The 26,616-nt window shown below is 49.1% G+C and overlaps 1 protein-coding gene and 1 long non-coding RNA gene across 5 annotated transcripts; one reads left to right on the forward strand and one right to left on the reverse strand.

Moving 5' to 3' along the window:
* Positions 1–12,709: 12,709 nt before the first annotated feature.
* Positions 12,710–26,616, reverse strand: TSKS (testis specific serine kinase substrate; the record flags this gene model as incomplete). 3 transcript variants are annotated; one of them, XM_081215886.1, is made up of 11 exons in its annotated part: positions 26,423–26,616; positions 25,964–26,177; positions 18,286–18,381; positions 17,996–18,079; positions 17,580–17,690; positions 16,727–17,007; positions 16,071–16,265; positions 15,041–15,214; positions 14,228–14,363; positions 12,995–13,119; positions 12,710–12,863 (listed from the first exon to the last, which is right to left on the reverse strand). In XM_081215886.1, the coding sequence occupies exons 1-11, from the start codon at positions 26,590–26,592 to the stop codon at positions 12,710–12,712; spliced, it is 1,740 nt and encodes a 579-aa protein (XP_081072012.1). In that variant the 5' UTR covers positions 26,593–26,616. The 3 variants fall into 3 exon arrangements, with proteins under 3 accessions (XP_081072012.1, XP_081072013.1, XP_081072014.1); XM_081215887.1 differs by having other exon boundaries at positions 12,736–12,863; positions 12,995–13,162; positions 17,580–17,663; XM_081215888.1 differs by lacking the exon at positions 12,710–12,863 and having other exon boundaries at positions 12,991–13,119; positions 17,580–17,663.
* On the forward strand, positions 16,192–23,394 carry LOC308605634. 2 transcript variants are annotated; one of them, XR_014013720.1, is made up of 3 exons: positions 16,199–16,279; positions 18,335–18,402; positions 19,693–23,394. It is a non-coding gene; the product is annotated as an uncharacterized lncRNA (long non-coding RNA). The 2 variants fall into 2 exon arrangements; XR_014013719.1 differs by lacking the exon at positions 18,335–18,402 and having other exon boundaries at positions 16,192–16,279.

Genomic DNA, 26,616 nt, shown 5'->3' on the forward strand with positions numbered 1-26,616 from the left:
CCCCACTCCAACCTGTCCAATATAAGTGGGGGCAGTCATAAGCGGGCGGGAGGGGGTGAATGTCACGGGGGTCTGACACATCTGCTTATGCAGCTTATTTGTGTCTTCTGGTCCTGCTAATGCCTGATCTAGGATCCACCTCCCGATGGATCACTGTTGTATCCGCCCACCGTGAAATACTTGGGGGTTCCAACAGAATAAACTCACGAGGGGCCACGCTGGCTGCATGTCATGTGATATCCTGTGTTCTGATCCTCCATCTCTATTGGCTCAGTAGCACACCAGGATTTCCTCTGGAACATGGTGCACGGCCTTGCTTCACAACCCTGGGGTCGACATTGTGCTTTCTCTGTCGGGAGAATCCTTGGCAGAAACTGTGTGTGACAACTTTGCCAATCTACAGATATTTCTGGGTCCCATGACCCAATCGGCAGGGCTGCTTGCATTGCAGCTTGTACCTACTGCAGGTCTTTTCCTGGCCCGGGAGTCACTCAAAGCTAGAAGTCTTCCGTGTCACCCAAAAAATGGATCAGAGCAGTATTTCCCAGTGTAGAATATGCTTCCTCCAGAACCTGAAGATGCCTGAGCCTGTAGGGTGAAGAGTGTGGGCTTCTTTCTTAGTGGTAAAATGCAGTATTTGTCCTTCCCTTTGCCATAGGTACTGCCCACTCCTCAGATGCCTGGGCTCCTAAAACCTTCACTGATGTGATGGGTCCCTGAAACTTTGTAAAGTTTATTTCCCATCCCCTGGACAGCATGTATCTTATCAATACCTCCAATGCACTTCCTGCTTCTTGTTTATCCTGTCTGATTAACGTGATAATATTGATAGGGTGAACTAATGTGGTGCTTTGAGGAACGTTTAAGCCAGTACTGTGAGCCACACATGTAATTAAAATTTGTTAACATCTCGTAAACTTGGCTTGGAGGACAATAACGTTAAGATGCCCATACTATCCAAAGCAATCTACAGATTTGATGCAATTCCTATCAAAATCCAGTGATTTTTTTTTAATCAAAATAGAAAAATCGGGCTTCCCTGGTGGCGCAGTGGTTGAGAGTCCGCCTGCCGATGCAGGGGACACGGGTTCGTGCCCCTATCCCGGAAGATCCCACATGCCGCGGAGCGGCTGGGCCCGCGAGCCATGGCCGCGGAGCCTGTGTGTCCGGAGCCTGTGCTCCGCAGCGGGAGAGGCCACAGCAGTGAGAGGCCCGCGTACAGCAAAAAAAAAAAAAAAAAAAAAAAAAAAAAAAAAAAAAAAAAGAAAAATCCAACCTAAAATTCATATGGAATCTCAAGGGACACTGAATAGCCAAAACAATCTTGAAAAAGAGGAACAAAGTTTGAGATCCCACACTTCCAGATTTCAAAAGTTATTATAAATCTACAGTAATCGAAACAGTGTGGTACTGGCATAAAGGCAGACATATGGAACAATGGAATAGAAGAGCCCAGAAAGAAACCCTGGTAGGAAAGTTTGCCAAGACGGTTCAGTGGCGGAAAGGACAGTCTTTTCAACAAATGGTGTTAGGAAAACTGGATATCCATGTGCAAAAGGAAAACTGGATATCCATGTGCAAAAGAACCAAGTTGGAGCCTTATCTGACACGGTATACAAAAATGGACTCAAAATTAAAGACCTAAATGTAAGAGCTAAAACTATAAAACTCTTTTTTTTTTCCCTGCAGAAAGCTTTATTGTTTCCATTTGGTCCATGGCTGGGGAGAGGGCTCCAGTGTGGTTAACAAGCTGCCTACTGGCTTCAGAGAGGGGCTTCAGGCAGAAGCCCTGACACCAGAGGGGCTCCTCAAAGGCTGCTGGGCTCTGCAGGCTCCTAGTCGTGCTTGAGGGTGAGCCTTTCAAAGAAATGCTCGCCCAGCCTGGGGACCATCCAGCTTGCGGAGGTCGATCAGGTGATCGCCCATCTTCTGGATGAATTTCACCTGCTCATCTAGGAAGTGGTTCTCCAGGAAGTCGCAGAGGTGGGGGTCTGCATGGGCAGAACCCAGGACATGAAGATCCACAGGGCCTGGTTCAGGTTCTTCTCCGTGAACACAGTGGCTTCCACAGCGTCCTGGGTTTTACCCTACCACCAGGTCCTGTGTTTTACCCTACTCATCTTGGGACAGCTTCTGCACGTCCTACAGGGCGCAGCCGCCATGCTGGTTTTGCATTTTCAAGAGACGCTCGGCGACCTCGAGCTTCTCCTCGGCCGATTCACAGAATAAGTGGCCCACGCCCTCCAGAGTCAAATACTCCTGGTGGAATGAGAAGCCCTGCGGGAAGAGTTGGCGGGAATAACGGTTAGCAGGAGGCGGGGCCAGGCATGCGCACTCTTGCTTCTGACTATCCAACAGGACAAAGAAGGCCAGCGCGTGCGCAGAGGGCTGGAGGTGCGCAGCTGAGGGGAACTTGGGCTGGGGGCGACCTGGGGACCCTCACCAGAGAGAGGTAGGTGTAGGAGGCCTGCAGATGCATGTTGACCAGGCGGTTGACGGCGGCCTCCACCTCGGTGGAATAATTCTGACGAATCTGGGAGCTCATGGTTGATCGGTAATAAGGAGTTAAGCCCCCAAAATGGTGTTGGCTGGTCCCATTGAGCGAGGATAGCTGAGTGGCTGATTCGAAGGTTGCGACTGGAAAAAAGGTTGGAGGCTGGTGGGAGGCTGGAGCAAAGGGGCGTCCCTGGGACTGTTGAATTCAAGCACTGTTGAAGCAAGAGACAGATCGGGGCGCGGGGGCGGGGCCGCAGAGCGCACTCTATTAAACTCTTGAAAGAAAACGGGGCGGGTGGCGGGGCGGGGAGGGCAGAGACTTCCCTGGTGGCGCAGTGGTTAAGAATCCGTCTGCCAGTGCCGGGTACCGGGGTTCAATTCCTGGTCCGGGAAGATCCCACATGCTGCCGAGCAACTAAACCAGCGCACCGCAACTACTGAAGCCTGCGCGCCTAGAGCCTGTGCTCTGCAACAAAAAGAAGCCATCGCAAGGAGAAGCCCGCACACTGCAACGAAGAGTAGCCCCCACTCGCCGCAACTACAGAAAGTCCGCGCACAGCAACGAACACCCAACGCAGCCAAATTAAAAAAAAAAAAAGGTTAAAATTGTAAATTTTATATTATGCGTATTTTGCCACAATTTATTTATTTGAAGTATCATTGATTTATAATATGTTAATTTCTGCTCTATATCAAAGTGACTCAGTTATACATATATACATTCTTTTTTTTCTGTATTATGGTCTACTGGCTGATTATCAGCATGTCAATTTACTTCTATTTTTTTAAATTGTTTATTTTTGTCTGTGTTGGGTCTTTGTTGCTGCGCGGGCTTTCTCTAGTTGCAGCGAGCGGGGGCTACTCTTCATTGCGGTGCGCAGGCTTCCCATTGCCATGGTTTCTCTTGTTGCGGAGCACGGGCCCTAGAGTGCTTGGGCTACAGAAGTTGCGGTGCATGGGCTCAGTAGCTGAGGCACGCGGGCTCTAGAGCGTAGGCTCAGTAGTTGTGGCGCACGGGCTTAGTTGCTCCGCGGTATGTGAGTCTTCCCAGCAGGGATCAAACCCGTGTCCCCTGCATTGGAAGGTGGATTCTTAACCACTACACCACCAAGGAAGTCCCCACACATACATTCTTTCTTTCTTTATTTTTTTTTTGCTGTATGTGGGCTTCTCACTGTTGTGGCCTCTCCCATTGCGGAGCACAGGCTCCGGACACGCAGGCTCAGCGGCCATGGCTCACGGGCCCAGCCGCTCCTCAGCATGGGGGATCTTCCTGGACCGGGGCACGAACCCATGTCCCCTGCATCGGCAGGCAGACTCTCAACCACTGCACCACCAGGGAAGCCCCTACATTCTTTTTCATATTCTTTTCCATTTTGGTTTGTCACAGGATATTGAATATAGGTCCCTGTGCTGTAGAGCAGGACCTTGTTGTTTATCCATCCTATATATAATAGTTTTCATCCGCTCATCCCAAACTCCCAATCCTTCCCTCCACTACCTGCCCCCCTTGGCAACCACAAGTCTGTTCTCTGTATCTGTGAGTCTGTTTTTGTTTCATAGTCATGTTGATTTGTGTTGTATTTTAGATTCCATATATAAGTGATATCATACGGTATTTGTCTTTCTCTTTCCGGCTTACTTCACTTAGTATGAAGTAAGGATGGACTCTAGGTCCATCCATGTTGCTGCAAATGGCATTATTTCATTCTTTTTTATGTCTGAGTAGTATTCCATTGTGTATATATTTGCCACATCTTCTTTATCCATTCATCTGTTGATGGACATTTAGGTTGTTTCCATGTCTTTTGCCACAGTTTTAAAAGCCAGCCATTGCATTTGCTCATGCCTGGGTCGAGTTGGACTCACTGGCCTTGCTGTGGTCGTTGGGCATTGGTCACTGCATCAAGCTGAAGTGTCAGCTGGGAAATGGGATGGCAGGACTCTCCCTCTCCATGGGGTCTATTTCACAAGTTTCTCTCCAACAGGGCAGCCTGACTTGTTCTATGGCAGCCCAAGGTTCCCCAGGGTACAAAAATGGAGCAGCCAGGCCTTCTTAAACTTAGGTCTGGAACCATCCTAGCATCATCTCCACTGTATTCTTCTGGTTAAAGCATGTCACTAGGCCAGACTGAAAGGGAGGGACCTACAGAGAGTATGAACACTAGGATTTATGGCTCATTGAGCCTCTAATGAAACTGACTACCCCAGCAGTTAAGTCTGTGTGCTCCTGCAGCCACATGCTGTGGACTGGGCTGTGGGAGCTCCCTAGCTCCTGCTTTCATGATTGTAGGAGATAATAGCTACCCTTTAAGGGTGCTTTGGCAGTGCTGTTTTGAGAGATAAGGACACCAGTCATATTGGATTAGGACCCATTCTCATTACCTCACTTTAAAAATTTTATTTATTTATTTATTTTTGGCTGCGTTGGGCCTTCATTGCTGCACACAAGCTATCTCTAGTTGCGGCAAGCAGGGGCTAACGGTTGCAGTTTGCGGGCTTCACCTTGCAATGGCTTCTCTTGTTGTGGAGTACAGGCTCTAGGCACGCGGGCTTCAGTAGTTGTGGCACGCAGGCTCAGTAGTTGTGGCTTGCGACTCTAGAGCACAGGCTCAGTAGTTGTGGCTCGTGGGCTTAGTTGCTCCACGGCATGTGGGATCTTCCCAGACCAGGGATCAAACCCGTGTCCCCTGCACTGGCAGGCAGATTCTTAACCACTGCACCACCAGGGAATTCCCTACCTGATTTTGACTTGATTACCTTGGTAAAGACTGTCTTCCCAGTCAGTCACATTCTGAGATACAGGGGTAGGGGTTAGGACACCAAAATATATTTGGGGGGGGACACAATTCAATTTATAACATGGAGTAACACTTTTCAGGGGAGAAGTTTGATGAGTTTCACAGATCTACCCCAGAGGGCTTACTCAAATAAAGTTCATTTCAATTTTTTTCTATTTTTCCTAAGATCTATTTGGAATTTATTTTACAGTAATATATCAGAAAAGGATCTAAATTTTATATATTTTAAGCAATAACTGTGGTTTAATAAAAAGTATTTGGTCTTTGTCATTAATGCCTGGTGTAGGAGAGGGAAAAAAAACACACCTGTTTTTCCTCTACCCTCTTATGTTCAGTGTATGGGGCCCTGCAAATTAGACTGATAAAGACAGAGTAACAGGGAAAAAGTTTTATTATTAAGTATGCATATGGAGGCCTTCATAGAAAAGTGAAGACCCAAAGAAGTGGATAGGCCTGAGAGCTTATATACCTTTTTAACAAAGAACAATAAATTGTGGAGATGCAGTGTGACAAAAGAAAAAGTTTTAGGCTAGGGGTGATAAGTTGTGGGAAAGTGACTAGGATATATATATGGGCAAAACTAATGGAAGATAAGACCCATCTTGGTGTCAACTTTCCATCTTCTTCATGGTCATAAAACTGCCCTGGGGGCACTTCCCTGGTGGTGCAATGGTTAAAAATCCATCTGCCAATGCAGGGGACACGGGTTCGAGCCCTGGTCCGGGAAGATCCCACATGCCGTGGAGCAACTAAGCCCGAGCGCCACAACTACTGGGCCTGTGCTCTAGAGTCGCAAGCCACAACTACTGAGCCTGCGTGCCACAACTACTGAAGCCCGCGTGCCTAGAGCCTGTGCTCCACAACAAGAGAAGCCACCACAAGGAGAAGCCAGCAAACCGCAATGAAGAGTAGCCCCTGCTTGCCGCAACTAGAGAAAGCCCGCGCAGAACAACGAAGACCCAACGCAGCCAAAAAATTAATTAATTAATTAATTTTAAAAAACTGCCCTGGGAGAGGGGATTTATGAAAGTCTTCATTTCTCAGAAATTTCTGCTTTTAGTCAGATAAGAGTAGCTCTGAGAAGGCTTCTTTCTGCATCTGTTGATTCTCATTTGCCTCCAGTTCAAAATAATCCTTATGCCAAAGTGGTGTATTTTGCCCCTTCATTGCCACAGAGGTCCTAAAAATTCCTAAAAGACCATATTCCTTGGAATATCTCAGTGATAAAAGTGTTTTTGGTATGCTGGTGAGATGGCTCTTGGCTGAGGGGTCTCTAGGTAGCTTCAGGAGGGGGCCTGGTCTCCAAAAAGACCAAGCAGTGATTAGAGTATTGGGACTGTCAGCCCCACCTTCTGGCCTCTTGGGAATGGGAGAGGGACTGGAGATTGAGTTCAATCACCAATGGCCAGTGATTGACTCAATCATGTCTAGGTAATGGAACCTTCATAAAACCCCTGAATTGTTGAGCTTCTGAGTTGGTGAACATATGGAGGTGCTGGGAGGGTGGCATGCCCAGAGAGGGCATGGAAGCTCTGCATCTCTTCCCCCATGCTTCGCCCTATCTATGCGTCTTTCCCCTTTGGCCCTTCCTGGGTTGTATTCTTTAGAATAAGCCAGTAATAGTAACTGAAGTGCTTTCCTGAATTTTGTGAGTTCTTCTAGCAAATTATTGAACCTGAGAGGCATGGATCATGTGAACTCCTGAATTTGTAGTTGGCTGGGCAGCAGTGGGGGAAGACTGGGCACCCCATTTGCAGCCAGCATCTGAGGTCTTAACCTGAGGGGTCCGGGCTAACTCTGGAGGGTTAGTGTCAGAATTGAATTGAGTTGCTAGACACCTAGCTGGTGTTGGAGAATCAGAGAATTAGTGTGGAAAAACTATTTGATGTCAGGGGAGGAAAAAACTTTCACCCCCCCCCCAATAATACTTTGAATAATTTCACTATTCTTGATTGCTTTTTTTTTTTTTTTTTTTTTTTGCGGCACGCGGGCCTCTCACTGTTGTGGCCTCTCCCGTTGCGGAGCACAGGCTCCAGACGCGCAGGCTCAGCGGCCATGGCTCACGGGCCCAGCCGCTCCGCGGCATGTGGGATCTTCCCAGACCGGGGCATGAACCCGTGTCCCCTGCATCGGCAGGCGGACTCTCAACCACTGCGCCACCAGGGGAGCCCTCTTGGTTGCTTTATAACAACATATTTGTCAGATATTATTTTATATGAAATTTTAATGTTTATCTTTTTAAATCTTTTTTTAAATAAATGTCTTTACTTATATTTTTATTTTTGGCCACACTGGGTCTTCATTGCTGCACGTGGGCTTTCTCTAGTTGCGGCGAGCGGAGGCTACTCTTTGCTGTGGTGCACACGCTTCTCATTGCGGTGGCTTCTCTTGTTGCGGAGCACAGGCTTTAGGTGCACGGGCTTCAGCAGTTGTGGCTCATGGGCTCTAGAGCGCAGGCTCAGTAGTTGCGGCGCACGGGCTTAGTTGCTCTGCAGCATGTGGGATCTTCCTGACCAGGGCTTGAACCCGTGTCCCCCGCCTTGGCAGGCGGAGCCTTTACCACTGCGCAGCCAGGGAAGTCCATTTTATCATCTTTTTAATCTTCCTTCAGAACCACATGATTAGAGTTACCTTATATTTTAATATATTGGCTTTAGACCCATCTTATTTACTCTTAGGTAGAAAAAAAAATCTTTGCTTCTCTCATCTTATTTCTTCAGAAGACCTTTAGAATAATTGGATAAAATTCTTTAAAAAATAATCTCATTGGGATTTTGATTGAATTTGCATTAAAACCACAATGGAACTTGGATAGAATTAATATCAGCACAACATTCAGACTAGCTATCCAGGAAAATAATTACTCTCAGGTATTCAAGCATGCTTTAAAAGATTTATTTGGGCCTTAGGGGTACAGAATTGGATTACTCATAGCCGCTAGTCCTTGGCACACACTACAGTTATGTGGGCACAGTTATTAAACTATTATCTTTTGGTTTCAAATTCACTCCCTTGTGAATCTGGGACTCTGGGACTCTGCAAACTGCACTTCTTCTTTGCCGACTGGCTGTGTTCGACTCTGCCAATAGGGGGCACCAAAGGGACTGTAGAAGCCTGGAGGAAGCAGTGGGACTGGGCTCTTCCGGTTTGCTCTCTGCTTATTTCCTGTCAGTTTCTTGTTCTCATCAGCATCACCCAGCACAGCTTCTTTACCCCAGCTGAGGCAGTTCCTTCCTGTAGCAGCTGCTAAATCTAGTTTGCAGTTTTTCCAAATCTTGCACGCCTTCACAGATGCCAGCACCATTTCAGGGTGCTTCCAAGGAAGGTCCTCGTCCCTGGTGGTCCTCTGAGGTCAGATACACCTGCACCATCTGAACAATCCCCTCCTCCTCATGGTCTGAGTTTCATCTTCAGTGAGCCTCTCATCCAAGTGTTTAGTTTTCATAATTCTAACCTATATCCTTTGTTTTTCCTGCACCAGGGGTGTTAGCTGCTTCCCGTAGTTACTACGACCATGATAGCATAGGGCTCTCTTTTTGCCTTTTCAGTTACCTGGTTACCAACACTTCATACCTAAGTAACATTTCTTTATATGAAATCATCTCTGTGAAAATAACTGGTGTGATTTCTGTCTCCTGATTATATCTTTTTTTTAAATAAATGTATTTATTTATGGCTGCGTTGGGTCTTCGTTGTGGCGTGCAGGCTTCTCACTGCTGTGGCTTCTCTTGTCGCAGAGCAAGGGTTCTAGGTGCACAGGCTCAGTAGTTGTGGCACACAGGCTTAGTTGCTCCACGGCATGTGGGATCTTCCCGGACCAGGGATTGAACCCCTGTACCCTGCATTGGCAGGCGGATTCTTAGCCACTGCGCCACCAGGGAAGCCCTCCTGAATATATTTTGGCTGACATCAATACTGGCAAGAAGCAGATTGTCAAAAGATGGGGTTTGGAGGTGGTTTAGTTATTTTTTAGGATTTGAACGTAGTGATGAGCTCCTTGCCAAAACATGGGATGCTAGTAATCCATACTCTGCAGTGGCATCATGGTGAATCATATGTTAGCATCCATGTTGACTGTGATGAGGTTCCAACTGAAATAAGTGACTTGGGAGATCAAGTAGCTACTGCAGTTAACCTTTAGGGCACCAAAAATGGCCACAAGGATAGTGATATTCAGTTGAGTCTTTCACCATGCTTACCTTTTTTTAATTTTAATTTTTAAAATTGTCTATGTTTTGGCTGCGCCATGTGGCTTGCAGGATCTTAGTTCCATGACCAGGGATCTAACCTGTTACCCCTGCAGTGGAAGCATGGAGTCTTAACCACTGGACCGCCAGGGAAATCCCTCAGTTGAGTCTTGACTGCTGTGGTTCTTGGTGCAAAGAGTGACCTCAGGAAACAGATCCCCAAAATGGGATTCTGGGATTAGGTGTTCATCTGCTTGAACTTCAGTGAAATGATATCTGTGTAGGGGGAAAACGGGATTACAGTTATCCCTAGAATACACTGTCTCTAGGAGGGATATAAAATGTGTTGTAATTCTGGTTCTTTTACCCATTAACTACGTATCCTTGTGTAAATCATTTATCCTCTCTGGACCTAGTTCCTCCTCTGTAGCTTCCTCAGTTCAGGCTGCTATAACAAAATTCCAGAGACTGGGTAGTTTAAACAATTTATTTCTCACAGTTCGGGAGGCTGGGAAATCCCAGGGCAAAGTGCTGGCAGATTTAGTGCCTGGTGAAAAGCTTGCTTCCTTGTTTGCAGATGGCTGCCTTCTTGCTGTATCCTCACATGGTAGGGAGAGAGGTTGTCTCTTCTTAAAAAGGCACTAATCCCATCATGAGGCTCCACCCTCATGACCTCATCTGATTACCTCCCAACGGCCCCATCTCTAAATACCACCACATTGGGGATTAGGGCTTGAACATATGAATTTTGAGGGACACATAGAGTCCATAGCACTATATAAAATGAGAATAATTATTCATCCTCTGAGAGATTTTAGATCCCCCAGTTCCCATTGTCTTGTTGGTACAAACAGAACCACATTAATAAATCTCGTATCTGCTATCTTCAAATCTATAAATCAATTGGAGAGAAGTAACATCTTTATAATGACATCTCATAAACCATGAATATGGTATAACTCCCCATTTGTTAAGGTCTTTAACTTCTCGCAATAATATTTTTTTTTTTTTTTTTTTTGTGGTATGTGGGCCTCTCACTGTTGTGGCCTCTCCCGTTGCGGAGCACAGGCTCCGGACGCACAGGCCCAGCGGCCATGGCTCACGGGCCCAGCCGCTCCGCGGCATGTGGGATCTTCCCAGACCGGGGCACGAACCCGTCTCCCCTGCATCGGCAGGCGGACTCCCAACCACTGCGCCACCAGGGAAGCCCTCGCAATAATATTTTAAAGTTTGATGTAGAGATCATAACTTATCTTTTGTTGGATTCCTAGACATTTTTTAGTTTTATGCTACTTAGAAATAGCACCTTTGAAAGTTCTTCGTTTTCTAAACTTTCATCACTGGCATACAGATAATTTTTTTATGTCACCTTTTATTCAGCTTCCTTGCTAAACTCACTGATTTTTAGTAATTTATAGATTCAGTTGGATTCTCTATGATTATATGTAGTTATGCCATCTCAGAATAATGATAGTTTTCTTCCTTTCCTATCCTATAGTCTCTTTTCTTACCTTATTGCAATGGTGTTAGAAGAATAGGGGTTACCTTTGGGGCAGAAGGAAAGGGTAGTGATTGAAATTCAGGGAATGCTGGTCAGGTGTAGTTTCTAAATCTCGGTGGTGGTTACACAAACATGTCCATTTCATGATAATTCATTGAGCTGTTCACATATTTTTAAACGACTGGCTTTTTAAAAAAAAAATTATTTTTGGCTGCATTGGGTCTTTGTTGCTGCGCACAGGCTTCTCATTGCAGTGGCTTCTCTTGTTGCGGAGCACAGGCTCTAGGCCCGCAGGCTTCAGTAGTTGTGGCACACGGGCTCAGTAGTTGTGGCTTGTGGGCTCTAGAGCACAGGCTCAGTAGTTGTGGTGCACGGGCTTAGTTGCTCCGCGGCATGTGGAATCTTCCCGGACCAGGGCTCAAACCTGTGTCCCCTGCACTGGCAGGCAGATTCTTAACCACTGCGCCACCAGGGAAGTCCAAGCTGTTCATTTTTTTTTTTTTTTTTTTTTTGCGGTACGCGGGCCTCTCACTGTTGTGGCCTCTCCCGTTGCGGAGCACAGGCTCCGGACGTGCAGGCTCAGCGGCCATGTCTCATGGGCCCAGCCACTCCACGGCATGTGGGATCTTCCTGGACCGGGGCACGAACCCCTGCCCCCTGCATCGGCAGGTGGACTCTCAACCACTGCGCCACCAGGGAAGCCCTAAGCTGTTCCACTTTTAACTTGTGAACTTTTCTGTTTATATTTCAACTGTACATTTAAAAATAGTATTAGTGTAGTGGTTTAAAATATATACACAAATTGACATTCTCTTCAAAATATGTCTGCAAATTCTTTGACACACCCTGTGAGTATGATCTGGACTTAGTGACTCAGTTCTAGTGAATATAAAAAGAGAAAATGATGGTATGCAACTTCAAAGACTAGGGTATTAAAGGCACCTTAGTTTCCTGCTTGTTCTTAGACTGCTTGCCCTGGGGGAAGTTAGCTGCAATGAGCAACTGAGGCCTCCAACCAAAAGCCATGTGAATGCGCCATCTTGGAAGTGTAACATCCAGCCCCAGGCAAGCCTTCAGGCGACAGCAGCCCCAACTGACATCCTGACCGAAGACTCATGAGGACCCTGAGCCAGTACCATCCAGCTACGCCACTCCCAGATTCCTGACCCTCAGAAATGTGAGATAATATGTTATAAGCTGCTAAGTGTTTTGGAGGGGAGGGTACTTTTTTTACACAGTGGTAGACAGTATCATTATCTAGCAAAAGTCATCCTTAAAAGTGTTGGCTTGACAGGCTCAAACTCCACCACAGAACCTTATTTCTACCCCCTGCCTCCTTTTCAGAGAACTGTACTGGACTTCCCTGGTGGTCCAGTGGTTAAGACTCTGAGCTCCCAATGCAGGGGGACTGGGTTCGATCCCTGGTCAGGGAACTAGATCCCGCATGCCGCAACGAAGATCCCACACGCCACAACTAAAAGATCCTGTGAGCAGCAACTAAGACCCGGTGCAGCCAAATAAAAAAAGTAAATAAATAAATAAATAAATATTCAAAAACAAAAAAACCCCCAAGAAACTAAAGAACTGTACCACCATCGACACCCTGTTGGCTGAGGATCGAGTCATGGTGAACACAGAGGCTGGTGCATGGTGTGTGTGCAATTTTACTGGCCCTCTTTTGGTGCCAAAAAGGAAATGGAATTCATGCCAGCGTGAGGGGCCATTTATTGCTCAGGGGTTGGGCCCCCACGTTTTGGGGGAGTTCCACCACTTCCTCCCCCCATTGTCCCCATGGACCCTTCAAGTGGCAGGTTGCTGAGTTGATCGTGGAGGGAGCACATCTTCAAGTGTAGACAGTCCAGAGCAGCCACCTTCTCCCTGTAACGAGAGAGTGGGCAGTTAGTGCTCGGGAGGCCTGATGCCTCGGGGCTGGTGTGGAAGCTGGGGGTGACTCAAGCCCTTTCCCCAAGACCTCACCCTCCTCCCATGCCCTCAGCCTCCTTCCTCACTCCGGCTTCATCTTGTCCGTCAGCAGCATGTTCTTGGCCCGCAAGGCTTCGTCTTGGGCCAGCCAAAGGGTGGAGCTCAGGGCCTCTGCCCTGACATGTTTGGCCAAGGCCTGGCGCTCCAGCTCCTGGGGAGAGGAGTGTAGGTGCTGCTGGGCTTGGTGGACTGGGTGGAGGGCGATCTGGATCGTGGAGGGCAAAGAGCAGGGTCCCCTAGGGCCCGCATTCCTCCCCCAGAGTATCCCATCATGCCTTGAGGTTGAGGCTGACCCCAGCATCCCACAGTGCACTGGGCCTCCCAAGTCCCATTGTGCACTAGACTTGTGTCTGTCCCACTGTCTGTCCCCCATTGCACTGGCCTTCTTTGTCCCTGTAAACACTAAATCAGCATCTATCACATTGTCCCCTAATGCCCATGAACCCTCATGCATTTGATGTCTGGGCCCCAGTATCCCATCACATGGTGATCATCTACATCCCATAATTCACATTATGGGATGTGACCCCCACGTCTTATCTATTAGGCCAGCCTCTTGGTCACAATACTAGTCCTCAGTGCTCTGGTTCCCTATACCCCACAGTGTACCAGCCCCCATGTCCTGTCACGTCTTAGTCCTCTAGATCTGCCACGTGACTGTCCGTTACTGCCTCATTTGTCTGTTTCACCCACTACAACTCATATCCCATCATACATTAGGCCAATATCCCATAATATACTAGATCTCTATGTTTCAGAATGTACACCAGCCTCAAGTTCCATCAGTTATTGGGCCTGAGTCTGTGTGCAATGCCTCATGAAGAGCTGTGGTTCCATTTCCCATAATGCATTAGCTTACTGTGACCTGCTATTTGCTGGGTCCCCTCTCTGATCTCAGTGATCCCATATAATGCATTGCCTCTCTTAAGGCTCCTAGAAAATTAGGCTTATATTCCATGAAGCTATAGACTGGTGTTTGTCTCCTCTGTCCCACAGTGCACCAGATCCATGTCCCATCATGCTTTGGGCCCATATCCATTACCCAAGCTTCCATAATGATTGACCTATGACTCACTAAACACCAAACAGCTCCCCTCTCACCCCATCCCGATGTATTAGAGCCAAGTGTCCCCCCAACACCTGCTGGCCACAGCTCATCCTTCCCATCCTGCCACACACCAGAAGTATCCTTGTGCCTGGGGCTCCCCCGCCCTGCCCTGACCAAAAAGTGGGGCATAGTGGCCCATGGTCCTTGGTACCAGAATCTTCTTGTGTAGCCTCTGGCAGCTGGGGCAGGCAGGAGCCAGGCCCCTCTGCTTCACCTCGTCCACTAGCGGGGTCAGCGCTCGCTCCAGCAGCTGCTGCAAGAACTCCGTGGACAACTGCTGTCCCTGGCTGGGGGAGGGGTAGTCACCAGGTGAAAGAGGTCTCAGACCAACTCCATTCCCAGGATATACCATGCCCGTCTGCCCAGCCTCCGCCCAGGTCCCATTTCCACTATGCACCCAGGCAACCTTCCCACCATGCACTGGGCCCAAACTGCAGTTCATCTGGTATGCTCTGGTTTCCACAGCGTGGGGAGTTCTCACAGTGCCTGGGGATTTCTACCACACGGTCCTCGGTTCATCAAAAACTCACATTTCCCACAATGCACTAGTTAAAACCGATCCCATGTTGTATTGGAAGTGCCCTGCACTCTTCCTAATACAGATCAAGCATGGTATCTGTCAGCTTCCAACACCCCAAGGTCTCATTTCCCTACGATGCACTGAGAAAACCTGCCCCCCCACCCAGTACCACTGCCCAGCCTTCCCACAATGCACTGGAAATCCAAGATGCTCGAAACATATCAAGTCTTTCTTGCGTTCCACAAGATACTGACTTCATCTTGTGGGGAGGGAAGAAATGTGACTCCCATAATGCCGCGAGACTGGCCCATCCTACAATACATGGGGATGCCCTGTCTCCCACAATGAATTTCCCTCTCCACTCTTGCTAAAGTCTCATCTCCTTCAATGCTTGGTCCTCAATACGATGCAGAATGCACCTGGAGCCAGGCGCTGCCCCCTTACCTGGCACAGCGGGCACAGGAGCCTTGGGGGGCCCGATCCAGGTTCATAGAGAGGTCAGACCCTCTAGGAGGGCTCTGAAAGTGCTGCGCAAGCTCCTCCAGAATCGGTTTCACTGGGCCCAGCTCCTCCAGTTCGTTCCTCAGTGAAGCCACAGACACTGCTGACCGCTCCACCCTGCGGTGTGAGAGTAAACAGTGCAGTGAGGTCGCCTCTCCAACAGTATACAGGCATCCTCCGATTTTTGAAAGTTCGCTTTACCCCACTTCATTTTTACAAAAGGCCTACATTAGTACCTGTTTTCACTAACCAAAAGAAGTCCGAAGAGGATTTTCCCTTTTATGAAAAAAAGCGCAAAGCATTTGTTTTGTAGCAAGCTGTTACAGAAGCAGGACACACTCCAGGCAGCGAGAGTGGCGCCACCAAGCCCCTTCTCTGAGAACTACACTCAGTATCTCAGCACCAAGCCACCATAGCTTTGAACTGTGTTGTGTATGGGCACCTGTGCTTTATCTCAATTTATTTTGTGCATCTGTTAGCAAGATGTATTCTAAGGTAATTGCTTCTTCGCTTTATGCTATTTTGGCTTACCGAAGGTTTCACAGGAACTGCTCTACTTTTGGATGGCAGGGAAACCTGTAGTCCCAGCAAGGCGCCACCCAAAATTAGCCCAGTACCTCTGTCTCCACCCAGTTTTCAATACCCCGCTCTGCCTTGCCCCCTCTGCTCTGATTGGTACCTCCTTTTGCGTTTTATTGTCGGGAATGTACCTCCCTGTTCTCTAATTGTTTTCCCCTGTTCCTACTTGGCTCCGCCCCTTGTCCTTTTAAGGTGTGGAACTCACCTCTTCTCTAAGTGGCTCCGCCCCTCAGTCCTTCTTAGGTATAACACGCCCCTCCCTACTCTCTAACTGGGGCTTCCACCTGTCAGTATATGCGCTCCACCCGATTGGCTCCAGCTGATTGGCCCACCCCTTTCCCTCAAGGCTCCGCCCTCCCACGTCCCCGCCCCGTGCGCTAGTCTGGGCCCTTACATGGTGCACAGCTCCTCCGTCCGGCCCCGCAGCTCTTGCAGGCCCCGCGCGGCCTGAGCCTGCTCGCGCTGCGCCCGCTCCCACTGGCCCAGGAAGCTGTCAAGCCTGCCGCCTAGGCCCCCGAGCAGCCGTAGAGCCTCCTGCACGGCCCCCTCCTCCTGATGCCACCGGGCGGTCAGTGAGGACACCTCCCTCCTGTAGGGGTAGAGGTAAGGAACGCGTCAGGGCTAGGTTTGGACACGCCCCGTCCGCCGCGCCCCGCCAAGACCACACCCGTGGCTCCGGACCCACCCTGTCCCCGAATTCTGGCCTGTTCACTTATTGGGATCCTCTCATGTCCTCCAGAACCCTGCCTCTATCCCCTTATCAGGTATCCTGGCCTTCTCTCGACCTGCCTCCCAGCCCCACATCATCTCCTCCAGACACTGTCTCCTCAAGATACCGCTCGCGCCAACCCTGTCCCCCGGAGTTGGAGCCTCCAAAGACCTGCCACGTCCCCAAACCCGCCCACTCATTTTCACCAGACGCGGACCTCCCTGCCACCGGCCCTATATTCAAAACTCGGTTCTTCGAAGTCCTGCCCTTCCAGGTCACCGCCCCCAGAACGCTCCTCTTCGAGGCTCCACCCCCTGGGCCCATCCAAGGATCCCACTCACCTCAGCTCTTCAAGGGCGGCAGTGACCTTCTGCAACTCCTGCTCGCTCACGGTGGGGCCCTCCCCTGCCCGGGGCCCCATTCCCCAGCCGCCTGGGGCCAGGCCTCGCCGTCGCGGGGGTTCGTCGGGGCTCCCTGGCGGGCTGGAGCAGCCTGGGGGCTGGGTGGCGAGGCCCAGGCCGTGGCGGGAGAGGCCAGCCTCCAGCTTCTGCTCCAGCCCCTGCAGCTCAGCCTCCTGCCTCCTGCGCGTCTCATCCTGCATCTGGAGGTAGCACAGCTTCTCCTGGGGGGGGAAAGAGGGCAGGGTTACTGCGTCCGGCCCCTTGCCTCCCACCACTACCACCGCCTCCACCACCAAATCCGCCCAGTGAATTCCTGAGGCTGGAAAGTGAATGGATGTGGACACGGGATATCGGGAAGTCCCACCTGCAGTCTTAATGGACTCCCGCTTGCTGTTACTAGGGAGGAATGCCCCATTCGAAGCCCAGCTGGAGTCCAACTCACCTTGGACTGAATGCCTGCCTCTGTGTCTCCATCTATCCCTCCACCCTCACTCTAATCCTCGAAGGCATCCAATTCCAGTCCCTCCTGTTTAGGAAGAACAGCTGAAGCTTTTCCAACATTTTGGTGGGAAATGAGTGGGTATGTGGGCAGGACAGGCATTCCCACTCCAAGTCCGATACGAATCCCTCTCTCTGGGACTTGAATATGACTGTGCATGGAAAAGTATGACCATGAACAGGAAGGGAAGTGTAGTGGTGGTGGTGGCAGGGCGGGAAGTCCCACCTGAAGTCTACCTCAAGTACCTCGGTTACTTGAGCACCTTCCTCAAACCCTTAGACCCCTCCCCCTTACCTCCAGCAGGGCAGAGTTCTGCTTCAGGACGTTGGTTTTTATTTCAGCATCTTCCACCGACCGGGTCACCTTCCGGCAGTTCTCCTGGGTCAGGACATCAGGGCGGGGGCCCTGCCTTCCCATTCCAGTTCCGCCTCCCAACCCGTACCCTCGCTATTTTCCGTACAGCCTCCACCCCCCGCGTTTAAGGCACGCCCCCTCCTTCCGCAAGGTCTGCCTTCTGCTTATTGGTCTGCCCTTTCCCGGCTTGGTTCCCTTGGCTAAAGAAATGGTTCTTCCTCGGACCTCTCCCACGCTCCTTTTCCACTTCACCTCACCTCTCTCCTGTCCACCACTCCATTCCTCCCCACTTCCTCTCACCCTCTTCCTACTTCCGCTTCCTACTCCCGCCCCGCTCCTGCCCCACAGCGGCTCACCTTGAGTTGACGACAGTACCCTTCTAGTTCTTCCGCCTCTTGCCGCCTTCTCTCTAGATTCTCACTCAGCACAGAACACTCAGTCTGTAGCATGGAAGGGAGGAGGAGTTAGCCAGGGCCTCAAGGAGACACCCCGTGGGGAGGAGAGGCGGGAAGCTTCCTTTCCCTTCTGAGCCTCAGTCTCCCCAACTGGGCTATGGGTGCATTGAGTTGGAGGATAGCTCTAAGAGGGCAACGTGACCCTGGAGGAAGAGGAGATGTTGCGGGAGGGGGCGGGTGGTCCTCACGACCTGCAGCGTCTGCACGTGCTGGTTAACCCGGGTGGTCTTTTCCTTCAAGCTGGTGATGGAATCTTTGGCGTGGACCAGTCCACTGTTAACCCAACTCTGGGGAAGAACGGGACACAGGTGGGTCAGTGGGTACGTGGGAGCAAACCCCAACCACAAGAGGAAGTCTAGAACTAGCTTTACACCTTGATTCTGCCCTGGAATAGCTGTGGAATTTGGGGCCAGGGCTGCACCTCTTTGATTCTTGCTATAAAACCAGGGGGCAGCCTCGTTTTCTGCTTAGCGGATGGCAAGAAAAATAAGTAGGATCCAGAAGGGAGTGGGGGGTGGGAAGCTCAGACATGAGGGAGAAGGAGGATGGTCTTAAACTGAGATAAATGCCTTTGGGGTCCACAGACATAAATAAGATAAACTGTTAAAACACATGCCTTGTCTCTCTCCAGGCAGTGGAGAATTCTAAAGATAACCCACTTTCCAGATATAAACACTCACTATGCCCCAAGCCAAGCCCTTACCCACGTTTTCCTTTTTATTCCTCACAACCACACCTCTTGAGGTTATTTGCCCCATTTTGCAAGCGAGGCAAATGAGGCCCAGAGAGGGGATGTCCCTTGTACTCCTGGGTACACGAGACAGGAGGTGGCCTTGTCAGAATTTATGCTCAGAGCCTTTGTTTCAAACCATGATGCCATATGGCCTCTGTTCATTGCTACCTTATGTCACCATAAAATGCTTTGTGACTCCTGTCAAACGAACTGGCTCAGGAAGGATGCATGTGATAGGATCTCCACTCTCCCATTTCCACATTTATAGAAGAGTTAGCCTGGTTCTTCACTGCTCAGCCAAAGACTACAATTCCCAGCTGCCCTTACAGCCAGGTGTGGCCATGTGACTAAGTTCTGGCCAATGGAATATGAGTGGAAATAATGTAGGCAATTTCCAAGTCATGCCTTTAATAAAAGAAAGTAGGGAGCATACCTCCCTTTCTCTCTCCCTACAATGTTGATAGCTAAAGCCAGAGCAGCCATCTTGGACCATGAGATGGAGGACACAATATAAAAGAAGACTGGGGCTTCCCTGGTGGTGCAGTGGTTGAGAGTCCGCCTGCCGATGCAGGGGACGTGGGTTCGTGCCCCAGTCTGGGAGGATCCCACATGCCGCAGAGCGGCTGGGCTCGTGAGCCATGGCCGCTGAGCCTGTGCGTCTGGAGCCTGTGCTCTGCAATGGGAGAGGCCACGGCAGTGAGAGGCCCACGTACTGCAAAAAAAAAAAAAAAAAAAAGACTGAATCCTCAACCCTGTGAAGCCGCCATACTCAATTCCAACCACTTATGAATACTTTTATACACGTAACCAAGAGAACATTTTCCATCTTGTTTAAACTATGCTACTTTGTACCTTTTTGTTACAGCAGCCAAACTTGTGACTTAATAGCTGAGCCCCCAGAACACTGGAGCCTCTAACCTACTGCATTTGAAGAGACCTGCTATACTTGAGACATTTATGTGAGCAACAAACTATCCTGCTTCAAGCAGCTATTTTGGTTTCTTTCACAGCTGCTGAACTAATACACAAAGAGAAAAGAGAGAACAAGCTTCCTCCATTGTAAAATGGGAACAACTTCACATTTCTTGCATAACTGCTCTGGAGAACAAGTGTGATAAGAAATATTGTATTAAGGTGACATCAGCAAAATGGTAGGGTCAGGAACCCCCAAATTCCACCCCTCCAAACTGGCCAAAACTATGAGTCAAGTCATTGAGGAGATTATAACAATCATAAATATATATGCACCTAATAGACTTTCAAAACACATGAATCAAAAACTGATAGAATTGGGAATTCTCTGGCAGTCCAGTGGTTAGGACTCCATGCTTTCACTGCCGAGGGCCCAGTTTCAACCCCTGGTCAGGGAGCTAAGATCTGCAAGCCCCACGGTGTGGCCAAAAAGAAAAAAAAGACACTGACAGAATTGAAGGGAGAAATTGACAATTTAACAGTAATGGTTGGAGACTACAATACCTCAATTTCAAGAATGGATTGAACAACTAGAGAGTAGATCAACAGGGAGATAGAAGACTTGGACGACACTATAAACCAACCAGACCTAACAGGCACCTACAGAACATTCCACCCAACAAAAGAATACACATTCTTCTCAAGTGAAATTAAACATTGTTCATATGGTCGCGGACAGACCATATATTAAGTGACAAAACAAGTCTCAATAAATTTAAAAGGATTTGAAAACAAAGTATGTTTTCTGACCCCAATGACCTCAGTAGAATGAAATCAGGAATCAATAGCAGAAAGAAATTTGAGAAACTCACAAATATATGGAAATTAAACAACACACTCATAAACAGCCAATGGGTAGAAGAAGAAATCACAAGAGAAATTATACTTAGGAATGAGGGAAAATGAAAACACAACATACCAAAACTTGTGGGATGCAGCAGAGGCAATACTTCGAGGGAAATTTAGAGCTGTAAACACCTACATCAAAAAAGAACTTAAGGGGCCTCCTTGGTGGCGCAGTGGTTGAGAGTCTGCCGATGCAGGGGACATGGGTTCGTGCCCTGGTCCAGGAAGATCCCACATGCCACGGAGCGGCTGGGCCCATGAGCCATGGCCGCTGAGCCTGTGCGTCCGGAGCCTGTGCTCCACAACGGGAGAGGCCACAGCAGTGAGAGGCCTGTGTACTGCAAAAAAAAACAAAAACCAAAACAAAAACTTAAAATCAGTAACCTAATCTTCCACCTTAAGAAACTAGAAAAAGAAGAGACAACATAACCCAAAGCTAGCAGAATGAAGGAAATAATAAAGATTAGAGTGGAAAAAAATGAAATAGAGAATAGAAAAACAGTAGAGAAAAATCAACAAAACCAGAAGTTGGTTTTTTGAAAAGGTCAACAAAGTTGACAAATTTTAAGCTAGACTGACCATGAAAAAGAGGAAGAAGATTCAAATTACTAAAATCAGGAAGGAAAGAGGGAACATTACTACTAATCTTACGGAAAGAGAAAAGATGACAAGGGAACACTATGAAGAATTGTATGTCATCAAACTTGATAATCTAGATGAAATGGACAAATTCCTAGCAAAACACTAACTCAAGAAGAGCTAGGACATCTGGATAGACCTGTAATAGTAAAGAGGTTGAGTTAGTAATTTTAAAACTTCCAACAAAAAAAGCCTAGATGGCTTCACTTGTGAATTCTACCTATCGTTTAAAAAGGAGTTGCTGCCAATTCATCTCAAACCCTTCACCAAAAACAAACAAACAAACAGAAAACAAACAAAACAGAAGAGGAGGGAACTAACTCATTCTATGAGGCCAATGTTACCCTGATACCAAAACCAAAGACATCACCAGATAATAAAACTACAGATCAATATTCCTTCGGAAAGCATCCACAAAAATTTTAACAAAATACTAGCAAACCAAGTCCAGCAGCATATAAAAAGGATTATACACCATGCCAAGTAGGATTTATCCCAGGAATGCAAAATTGGTTCACCGTGAAAACCCATGTAACATTCCGTATTAGTAAAATATAGGGGGAAAAAATACAATCATGTCAATGAATACAGAAATAGCATTTGACAAAATCCAATGCCCTTTCATGATAAAAACACTCAACAAACTAGAAGCACAAGGGGACTTCCTCATCCTGGTGAAGGGCACCTACAAAAAAGAAAAAAATTAAAAACCAATAAAACCCACACAAAACCATGGTGGTTTAAAATGTGCCCACAATTTTTTTGAGGCTCTTTTAAAATGTAGAGCCTTATTCCCATCACTTGAGTGTCAGCTGGACTTAGTGACTCATACCTAGTAAATAGAATAAGGCAGAAGTGATGGTATGTGACTTAAGAAATGAGTTCATAAGAGGAACCATATCTTTCTTCTTGCTCACTCTTACTCTGGAGAATGATAGTTGCCATGTTCTAAGCAGCTACCTATGGAGAGGCCCGTGTGGCAAGGAACTGAGGCCTCCAACCAAGAGCCATGTGAGTGTGCCATCCTGGAAGCCCAACCTCCAGCTCCAGTCAAGCCTTCAGATGACTGCAGCCCCTGTCAAAATCTTGACTACACCCTCATGAGAGACCCTAAGCCAGAACCACCCAATTAAGCCACTCCAGGTTTGTTGTTTTAAGGTCGGGAATCATTTGTTTCACAACAATAGCTGTGATATTTTAAAACTGAAGACCCAACGGTCTTGGATTTCCCATAGGTAGCTGTTCTGGGACACTAGGGGAGCAGGTTCTAGAGTCAACTCAGTTCTTCCACTTACTAGCTGTATGACCTCAGGGAGGGGACTTCACCTCTCTAAGCCTCTGTTTCCCTACCTGTAAAATGGGGAGGGACTAACTACCTTCACAGGGCTGCTGTTGGGAGGAACACAGGCTAATCCAGAAAGGCCCTTGGTCAATACTTGGGAAAAGAGAAAGTGCAGCTGGGGTCACTGGAGGTGAGTTTTAGCTTCACTGAGATCGGATTTGGGGAATGGTGATAGCAGAAGCTGCTAGCCTTGGCTAAAAAAGCGCATGGCGTGGTGGTGGGGAGCCAAACCCGGGGATAAACCTCTCCTTGGCCATCCACATGCCATGCAACTGGGCAGTCCAATTCCCTACTCCGAGCCTGCCTCGGTTTCCCTTCTTGTCAAATGGGAATGAGGATACCTTGCTCAGATGGTGGTGAGGAAAGGTCAAGAAGATTATAGGATCCATAAGCCAAGCGCAGTGATTAGTGTCAGCATTGTTTTTAAGACAACACGACAGGACCTACCAGGAAAGGGTAAGCCAAGACCCTACAGCAGCCTCAGGGAAATCTGTAGACAGCAGGACAAGTTCCAAGCAGGGCTCAAATGACCTGCTCTGGCCATTTCCGCATGGAGTCACTGACCTTCCCCCAAAGTGGTTCTACCTCCTCAGTTGCATCCTTTGACCTCATAAAGATGTCAGAGCTTAAGACAGGAGCCAGGGAATTCCCTGGTGGTCCCGTGGTTAGGACTCCATGCTCTCACTGCCAGGGGCCTGGGTTCGATTCCTGGTCGGGGAACTAAAATCCCACAAACTGCACAGTGCGGCCAAAAAAAAAAAAAAAGAAGCCAGGAGCCACAGCTGTCTGCTTCACCATTCTTCTGCTGACCCTCCATCCAGTCTGGGAATTATCACTCTCTCACCCAGGGTCTCCATTGCTCCCGGGTTCTCTTCCTTTCCTCTCTAGTTCTCTGTCCCACCTCTCTCTCTGGTGTCCATTCCTTCCTTCTCTGGGTCTCTGGCCCCCTCTGTCTCTGGTTTTCTGTCTCTGTCCCCCTCCCCAGGTCCCCGTCCTCCTCTCTCTGGGTCTCTGACCTCCTTTCTCTCTGTGTTTCCGCCTCCTCCTCTCTGCCCATCTCCAGCTTTCTCTCTTGATGTAGCTCAGATGCTGTGTGCCAGCCTGTGTTCTTCCTGTCCACCTCCTCACGGTTCCTGCCCATACCCTAAGGTGTTGACTGACAGTACTTTTTCTAGTTTATGGAGAAGCCCCATTGAGGCTGATGCTCCCCTGCAGCCCCACAGTGAGCCGCAGCTGCATCAGACCTTGATCTTGGCCTCCTGGGGCTCTTTCTCAGGCATCACAATCCTCTGGAGGATGTGACTCAGAAATAGCTCCGGTGGGAGGCGGACCTCTGCAAGTGCTGCCTGAGCGATGCTAGAAGAGAAGGGGAGGAAAGTGTTCTGGTGGGAGGGAATGCCTCCCAGGCCATCCATCCCACATGGACTCTCTCTCTCTGCCTGCTGGCTTCTCTCCACCTGGTCCTCTTACCCTGGACCCTCGCCCGGCCTCTTCTCCGGCCTGCCTGCCTCCAGTCTCTCCCCTCCAAACGTCTCCCACCCGGGGCCAGAGGCATCTTCTAGGGAAAGAAAGCCTCACACTCGCTAAGCTTCTGGTCCTGACCCTGCTTCTTACAAGCTCTCTAACCTTTCAGGGGATCACTCCACCTCTCTCTACCTCACTTATTTTTGTTTTCATCTTCCTTGCAGAACCTCTAAGAGAGGAAAACGAGACCCCCCTCCCCACCATAGGGATGTAGCACAGTGCCTAGAACATAGTAGATGCTCAGTAAATGGGTATGGAGCCCAAATGCTGAGTTGCTCCTCTCCCCTGCCCAGGAACCCTCAGCGGCTCCCCATTGTCCTCAAGAGAATGGAGAATGCCCACATTTCTCAGCCTCTGTGTCCTGTGCCCACCCCCTGCCAGCCTCACTTCTCCCACACACCACAATCTAGCCACAAGGGCATGTTCCCCAGGCTCTTTCCATCTCCTGCCCTTTTGCATATGCTGTTCCAGCTAGGTGGAATACCCTTCCCTGTATTCTGCCTTCCTTATCTTCAAGATCCAGCTTGTGTGCTGCCTTTTCCAGAAAGCCTTCCTTGACCATGGTCGGCTGGGCCAAGGCCTTCTTCTTCAGGGCTCCCACAGTGACCTCTACTGCCCCTAGCAATGCAGGTGCTGATTCCTAAGCCCAGCTCCACTACTTAGAAGCCGTATGACTTTGGGTATGCTAATTAACCTTCTAGGGCCTCAATATCTTTATCTGTGAAGTGAGGATAAAAATAATGACTAACTATTCCGTGCATACAACTGACTATTGTGCTAAACATTTTACATGAATGAATGAATTTCATTGTCATGACAACCTCATGAGATGGGTGCAATTCTCTCCAGAACTCTGTTTTGGGTGCTGCTATATTTCCTCTTCCTAGAGCAGTGCCTGGCACATTGTAGGTGTTTAAGAAATATTTCTTGAAAGAATAAACACATGCATCTCCATTTTACAGATGAGGACACTGAGGCTCCTGGAACACAGAAAGTGCTCAGTATATGCTAGTGAATCTTTTTTTTTTTTTTTTTTTTTGACCATGCTGTGTGGCATGCGGGATCTTAGTTCCCTGAGCTGGGATTGAAGCCATGCCCCCTGCAGTGGAAGCTTGGAATCCTAACCACTGGACCGCCAGGGAATTCCCGCTAGTGAATCTTATTAGTATCATTATGGCCGTGATTATTGTTAGTGTAATTCTCAGTGTCCATGTCAAGCCAAGTTCAGGGTCTGACCCAGGAGAAGCCTGGCAGGCGGTGGAGGTTGGTGGGAGAGTTAAAGGACCAAGCCGTAGCATTCTATGCTCTAGTCAGGAATTCTCTAAATTCTCTTAGATCTTGCTCACCTCCCAGTTTTGCCCCACAGTCTGAGGTGGTCCACTCAGAGAACTCCTGCTCATCCGTCAAAGCCCAGTTCCAACACTGCCTCCTCCAGAAGTTTTCCCTGATACCCCTAGCCTGGTTTGAGGGGCCCTTTTCTGGGATCCCCAGTGTACCTCCATTATGGAATTTGTCACCCCAGTCTGTATCTGTCACTCCCACCAGACTGGGGGCTTTCCTGGGGCAGGGACCTGGCCTGATTCCTATCTGTGACTCCAGCTTCACCCAGGACATTTGGAAGTGACTGAATGAACAAAAGACCAACTCTCAGGCAGCCGGCAGCATTCCCCCTGGATGGAGCAGATTCATGGCTGACTGTAGGGCCTCAAAGGGTGACAAGAACCTTCTCATTCCAAATCAAGAAGACACCCCCCAAACCCAGTATTTGCCTACCACCAGGGTGAGAACCCAGCCTGGCTGAGGGCCCTCTCACCAGTATTTCCGTGATGTCTGTGTCATCTGGAGCCCGGGGTGGGATGAGCACGGGCAATGCCAGCAGGCCGCTGTCTTCCACGGTTGAGTCTGTCCCCGAGGAGTCGGTGGGCTCCATGGCGGCCAGGTTGAGCAGGGACACATTGGTGCAGGCTGAGGATCGTTTGAGGTTCAGGCACCAGTGCATTGGCTCATAGGACATCCGAGGCTCCACCCTGGGGAGCAGAAACAGGCAGGAGGGTCAAGATGCCACCCCAGCAGGGTATGGCCCCTCCTGCCTCCCTCTCTGCACATTCCCTACTCTCTCTGACTTCAACCTCGCCGCCTGCTTTCTTCTTTCTCCTCCATCCCTGCTGCCTGTTTTCCTCCCTTTCCACCAGCACCCACAGTGGGACTTGTGCTCTCTCAGAGGCAAGGGCTGGGCGCTGGGACCGCCCCCGACAGGGTGCGACAAACCCACCCGTGGAAGGACACGGCCTTCTTTCTCTTCGCAATCCCTTTGACTGGACTGGTCACACCCCCAGGAGCCTCGGAGACAAGCTGGGAGCGACTCTCGACCCCCACGGGGGGGTCCCCGGCCTCATGGATCTCTTTGGACTGCCAGATCGTTTTCACCACCACGCTCGCCATGGCCTTGGAGGGCCCGGCTCCCAG

Source organism: Mesoplodon bidens (assembly GCF_964165515.1).
Source record: "Mesoplodon bidens genome assembly, chromosome: 18".
Taxonomy (NCBI): Eukaryota; Metazoa; Chordata; class Mammalia; order Artiodactyla; family Ziphiidae; genus Mesoplodon; species Mesoplodon bidens.